Source organism: Rhinopithecus bieti, unplaced genomic scaffold (assembly GCF_001698545.2).
Source record: "Rhinopithecus bieti isolate Rb0 unplaced genomic scaffold, ASM169854v2 scaffold_62, whole genome shotgun sequence".
NCBI lineage: Eukaryota > Metazoa > Chordata > Mammalia > Primates > Cercopithecidae > Rhinopithecus > Rhinopithecus bieti.
The window spans coordinates 336,399-342,987 of NW_016802942.1; the positions used below are offsets into that span (position 1 = coordinate 336,399).

Consider the following 6,589-nt stretch of genomic DNA (forward strand, 5'->3'; position numbering starts at 1 on the left):
AGATCCGGCCACTGCACTCCAGCCCAGGCGACAGAGCGAGACTCCGTCTCAAAAAAAAAAAAAAAAAAAAGTTACTTGACCTTGGGCAAACTGATTCACCTCTCCAGCGTCTGGTTCCTCATCTGTAACACACAAAACATCTGCAGTGTGCCTACCACAGTGCCAAGCTTACAGTAGGCATTCAGCAGATTGGCAGACTCTTATTAGACAAGATAGAGGATAGATCAATTATAGGTCTGGAACATTTAGAGATTCTATATATCACTATTTTACATGAGACTAAATGAGATGCCAAAAAATTAATTTCATATTTAGTACCCACTTGTTATATAACAAATATATTATGTGCAGGTACAACGTGAATTCAAAGAGGAACTCGAAAGGGACCTAGTCAAGGAGCACTTAGCTATCATGCAGCACTTTACTGTCAGCAGAGGAAGAACCTGTTAATAAAAAATTCAAAAATAGAAAAGGAAAGACTTTACCTTTTCTTTTGCCAAACCACTTTCTGGAAAGAAAACAGAAAGTGAATATTCATAGCCACATCTTTGTAAGTGATCTGCCACTAAAGAGTTAGAGGCTCCTATTAAGAGAGAGCTCCCTTCTACTGAAATGGACCGAGGTTGCAGTTCTCCACTCAATACAGGGTGCATCAACTCATGAATTAGCTGGTTTCGAAGTTGTGTCTAGCACAAAATAAAAACAAAAATAAAAAAGAAACAAACACAAGGGAAAGAAATTTCAGCAGGATTGTTTCATTAGAGATATACACAGATGTGTTACATTCATTGGAAACCTTCCTTCTATTTCCATAATGGTTCTAGATCCATGGCCAGAAGTTAGGAACCTTCCCCTGCACACTTTGTCTTACCCCGTGAGACAAGCAGTCCAGTGAGTTCTAGAAAAAGCTTTCTTTCCCCAGCTTCCAAATGAAAGGGGTGGTTAGCCAGATCCGCTTGCAGACTCATAACTTCACTTCCCTAGAAGCCCATTTCAGCAGCTTACGATTGGGATATGAAGTATAGGAAAAATTTCTGCCACTTCATCACACCTCTGTGGACTGTTGGAGAATATAACCAAAATATTCAACAACAGGGGACTGCTATATACATTACAAAAATATCCAAAGATAAGCCTGTTGCCACCGAAAATGAAGATTTCAAAAAACTTTTAAGGAAACAGGGAAATGCTCACCATATAATTTAAATTAAAAAAGGATACATACACAGGATATATCTACGTATTTTAAATGTAAAATACGATTTTGAAATGCATATTGCAATGAAAACACGCTGAGCTAATCCTACTCCTGGCTGTTAATCCAAATATAAAGTATACTAATAGATATTCGCTGCCCAAATTAAATATTCATACATTTCAATATAGTTTAAAGATGAAATTTTTCATTTCCCAAACTATTATTAAGCAGTACACTAGTATTTTCTATATGGTGTCAATGTCCTTCATCCAAATGTTTTACAAACCCACTTATTAGTTTAGGAACCTATAAGCCATATTTATAAAACAAGCCTAATCTTACTGTGTTCATTATATAAATATTTCCTCCTATCTTACCGTCAAATTCAATTAATTATTTGAATATGCTCCTTTAAGACTACTCAAACTCAACATTTTCTCAAACGTTTTCAAGAGACTGTAATGTTTCAGGATAGAGAGTTATTCGGGAATATAAAAACGTAATTCACCATTACAATCTATGTATCATACGATTATTAAAACCTAAACCTTGACTGAATTTTAACTACCTGTTACAGTTTACACTTGTAAAAGTTATGACACAGATACGCCTAAATCCGATACCTTGAGTGTGTCCAGTATACCCCGATCCTTAAACGTCTGGTATAGCTTTTTGCGCAGTTCATCTTGACTCAACACATCAGCCACGGGGAGCATGTTGGACTAGAAGACAAAATGGTTACAGGTTACCTGCGGGGCAGAGGCGTGAACGTCTGAAAACAGACCAGTGGCCTCCGGGGAAGCCATAAGAGGCCTAGCGGGAAAAGGAGTTTTAACGAACACAAACAAGACTTCATTTCCGCCTGTCCCCGAGAAGGGGCAGGTGTGTCTACCTGAGCCATCATCAGGCGTCAGCTTCCGCCGAAGCTCGCCTCGCTCGCCCCGCCGCGGCCCGTGTTTAGTGCCCAGCCCGGGCTGTGGGGCCAAGACCAAGGAGAATCCCTGCCCTCAGAGCCCTGCCTCTGTCCCGGGGGTTCGGGAGGAACAAGGGTGCTGAACGTTCTCTGCCTCGCACTCCCAACTAGGTTTTCTAGCAAACACGCGAGCTTCCTTTCTTCGCGGTTCTGAGGCATGGGTGAGGACCCAGGCACGACTCAAAGGCGGCTGAAGGGCGGGGGCCCAGAGACTAGGGACTGAAGGCGGCAAGGCATGACCGCTTCACAGCCCAACCCGCAACTTCCGCAGAGCCTTCCGGCTCTGAAGACCTCTGGCACTTGCGCTCGGTTGCCTAGCACCGGCCGGAAGCTCCACCTACGAATCGCGAGAGCACATCCCAGGGTATCGCGAGAACTGTTTAGGCGTTCTGGCTGCGGTTGCGGAGCCGGGTTGTCTTCAGCGGAAACTGACATTGCGTTTCTGTTCTCGGCCTCCGGCTACAGGTAAGGAATGGAGCGAGTGGGGGGCGGGTGTTTTGAGTCCCTGGAGGACTTCCTAGCCCCTGCGTGACGCGGATGTTGGCCCTGTACCTCCACCCCTCCCCGGGGTGGCCGGGCCGGACCTGCCAGCCCTCCGCCAGCTCATCCGCGCGGCTCTTCCGCCTGCAAACGTCCGCTCTCTCAGGGGCTGTGGTTTCGCGGTTCACTGGGTCATTCAGCTAACCCAGGGTTTCTTAACGGCGGCACTGTTGCCTTTTGGAGCCGGAAGATTCTTTGTTTTGGGAGGCTGCCCTGTAGGTTTAGCTGTATCCTTGCTCTCTATTTTGTCAGTATCACCTTCTCCCCCAAGTGTGACAACCAAAGATGTCTCCAGATATTGCCAGATGTCCTCTTGGGAGCAAGATCGCTCCGGGTTGAGATCCACAGAGCCAAACGTTTTAGAGTACCAACCATTGTGTGCTGTGAGGTAAAGGTGAGCCAGTCCTCATGATGCTTAAATGTAATTAGAAAGAAAAAGAAGCAAACCTCTCAGAAGCAATAATGAAAATGTTACAGCCAGAGAATTGAACAAGAACTAAGATACATTGTAGACTGGATAAAGAGTTTAAAGGGCAGGTGGTTGAAGATGGAAGTGATCCAGATCATCTCTGTGGAAAAAGAGTGACTTTATCAGGGCCTTGATGGGTAGGATTCGGGTGGTGAGCAAAAGGAGAACATCACAGGAAGGGGAAAATGAGCAAAGGAATCATTAAAAGAAAACAAAAAAAAAAGCCAGGATCTTCTTGGGGGCAGTGAGGAATCTAGCCTGATTCCAGAGTTGTGTGCTGGGAATATAAGCCTTATACGGTATCTAAGTCCTGTGAGGACAAAATTGGATGTCAGCTTTGTGTACAGCATTGAAGATGAGTACAATGAGTTTTGATCTCTGGCTGTGAAAAACTTAAAGTATTTAAGAGGCAGTAAGAGTGACAGGACTTCATAGGAGGTGGAGAACCTGTAGGTTTTTGTTGGAAACAATTGAAGAGGAGGAGAGGCTTAGTTGGATTTTAAAGGATGGGTAGTAGTTGCAGACAGAATCAAGGAGAACATTCCAGGCATGAAGAGAGAAATAATAGCAGCTCTGAACTGGATACAGTCAAAGTGAATTTGGGAGAAAAAATAAGTAAACGAGTCAACGCTAGCAGAGGTGGAACAACAGGGCTGAGAAAAGACATGTGGAGCAATGTGGGAATCTGTTTTGAGTACTAGTACATGATCCTGTAGCTGAGCTGCATCAAGGCTTTTGAGTGGAATGATGAAAATAGTGTTCTAAAAAGATGTTGATATGTTGTAAATGTTAAGTAGAATCGCTTGTCCACTGGTTTAAAAAAAAAGTTCCTGAAGACCTCCTCACTTCCACCCCCACCTTTGATCCCACAGTTAAATACATGAATATAATTAGATAAAATGTTCTTGAAAACCTAGCATAACTTCTAAGGGGTGGGAGAATTGCTTATAATGTTAATAGGAAAATGTCACGTTAGAGACCTATCAGTAGTAGTCCTACTGCCCCTCCTCATGGCAATAGACATATCCCATGCCACACCAGTTTAGTCTCATGACCCCAGGTCTATGGAACAACTGAAACCACTGCTGTTGGGAGCACAGGGCAGTTTTTCTAGCAGCTCTTCTATAGAGGCTGTAAAGAGGCTTGCTACAAAAATGGATGTCTTTGGAACTGGAGTCCATGAGTTTTATCTTGCATTTGCCTGCAACTTAAAATGAGAAGGGACTTCCAAGTTCATTGAGCATCTTGCCACTCTGGCACTGGTGCTGTGCCAGCCACCCCTTAGTTTCTAGTTTCCCAGTGACTTCAAATGAGCAGTCCTGGGCTTGGCCTATGGAACGGTTTGGAATAAGTCTGTGTAGTCCAGAGTCAGCAAATACTTGGCCCTCCTGTAGGCACTGTACTTCCCCAAATTCATAGCAGACATGGATAATTGATCACAGCATTCTTTCCTGCTGACCACACTTAGGCTCAGAATCTTTCTCAGCACCAGTTCCTGGCAGTCACTACCAGTTCATTAGAATTCGCTCATGAAAGGAAACTCATTTGCCATCCCTAGCCAAGTCGCTTTTTCATTAGATACCTTACCGTACTTAAAGATAGTACTGTGCTGTACCCCACTCCCTTTCCACCCCAAAACTCTCCCCACACCGTTTAAACATCCTTCTTATCCTCTTTCTTTTTTTTTTTTTTTTTTTTTTAGACGGAGTCTCGCTCTGTCCACCCAGGCCCTGGAAGTGCTGTGGCTGGGATCTCAGCTCACTGCAAGCTCGCTCCCCCGGGTTCAGGCCCCCATTCTCCCTGGTCTCAGCCTCCCCCATAGCTGGGACTACAGCGCCCGCACGTCGCCCGGCTAAGTTTTTTGTTAGTTTTAGTAGGACCGGGGTTTCACCGTGGTTAGCTGGGAAATGGTCCCCGATCTCCCTGACCCTCGTGATCCGCCCCGTCTCGGCCCTCCCAAATGCTGGGAATTACCAGGCTTGAGCCCAACCGCGCCCCCGCCTAAACATCCTCTTTCCTTCAGTTGCTCTTGTCTGGTTTCCAGAGCATTTCCTAGCCTAGATCCTGCCCTCCCCTCCCCTGTAACACACACAGTTATTGATCCTTTTACAGTATGATTCCCAGAACTGAGTATCTTCCCCAAAGATGATAATATTATTGAAGAGGACATCAGCATTCTCCCCGACCTTGCTCTTAATACCACCTAGAATTGCATTAGCTTTTTTGACAAACCTATCAGACTTTTGCCTCTTACTGAGCTTGCAGAACTTTTGGGTTGATATAGATGAACTGTTCTTAATCTAGGTTTCCCTTGTCCTTTTGTACAGTTGATTTTTAAGCCCAAGTACAGGGCTTTCTTTCTTATCCTCTTAACTTCTAGCTTGTTAATTTCACCTAGCTCTCCTAGCCATGGAGATCTTTTTAAATCCTACCTTCTGCCTTCTAATAAGTTAGCCGCCCTTGGTGTTATCTTTGAATGTGATAAGTTATCTTCATTCAAGATATTGATTCAAATACTGAGCTAAAGTAGGTTAAGGTCAACCTCAAAGCCTTCCTAGAGACCCTGTGCCATAAATTGACATGGAGCACCCAATGTTCTCCGAGTATTGACACTCAAGTCAGCTGTGAGCCATCTCTCATTCACCAAATAATGAGTGTTTTTTGGGTCCCTGGCACTGTTGTACCTCTAGGGATACCACATTGAACGAGACAAATGGTGTATCTGCTCTCATGGAGGGCAACATTCTAGCAAGACTCTGTATTTTCACCCAGGCTCCAGGACTCCAGTTTGTTCTTAGATAGATACCAAAATATTTCATAAAATGACTTTCTGTTTACCTACCATATCTCCCTTCAGAAACAAAAAATGTAAGTTTGGCATGACTTGTTCTAGTACAACCAGGAGTATATGAATGAATAATAATCTGTTTTTATCTAGGGATTCACATTAAATGAGTTAATATATAATAAAAGTGCCTGGCCTGACATCTGACTGAAAATAAGCATTTAATACATGTTTCTGTTGGTGTTCTAGTTGCTCTGAGTGTACCCTGTTATAGACTAGGAGATAAGCCTTTTTCCTGTTTCTGAAAATAGGAATAGCATTTAACCTAGCGGATGATATGGCATTTTTCTTGCAATTTCTCAAATGTCATTGATCAGAAGTTATGCAATCACATTTGTTAACCCAAGGTATATAATTTGTCAGGACCTGACAACTTGGATTTATTGAAATAGCTAGATGTTTTCTTTTCTTTTCTTTTAAATTATACTTTAAGTTCTAGAGTACATGTGCACAACATGCAGGTTTGATACATAGGTATACATGTGCCATGTTGGTTTGCTGCACCCATCAACTTGTCATTTACATTAGGTATTTCTCCTAATGCTATCCCTTCCCCAGCCCCCC

General features: G+C 43.5%; 2 protein-coding genes across 2 annotated transcripts in view; one reads left to right on the forward strand and one right to left on the reverse strand.

The window, feature by feature from the left end:
* OFD1 (OFD1 centriole and centriolar satellite protein) overlaps positions 1 to 2,356 on the reverse strand; it is a 49,753-nt gene extending 47,397 nt beyond the window's left edge. Inside the window, 3 exon segments of the mRNA XM_017891027.1 lie at positions 486 to 686; positions 1,822 to 1,920; positions 2,091 to 2,356. Of these exon segments, the coding sequence (XP_017746516.1) occupies positions 486 to 686; positions 1,822 to 1,920; positions 2,091 to 2,102 (312 nt within the window). The 5' untranslated portion in view covers positions 2,103 to 2,356.
* A 42-nt stretch (positions 2,357 to 2,398) lies between these two features.
* Positions 2,399 to 6,589, forward strand: part of TRAPPC2 (trafficking protein particle complex subunit 2) — a 16,074-nt gene continuing 11,883 nt past the window's right edge. Inside the window, 1 exon segment of the mRNA XM_017848057.1 lies at positions 2,399 to 2,636. Coding sequence (XP_017703546.1) covers positions 2,407 to 2,636 — 230 coding nt within the window. The 5' untranslated portion in view covers positions 2,399 to 2,406.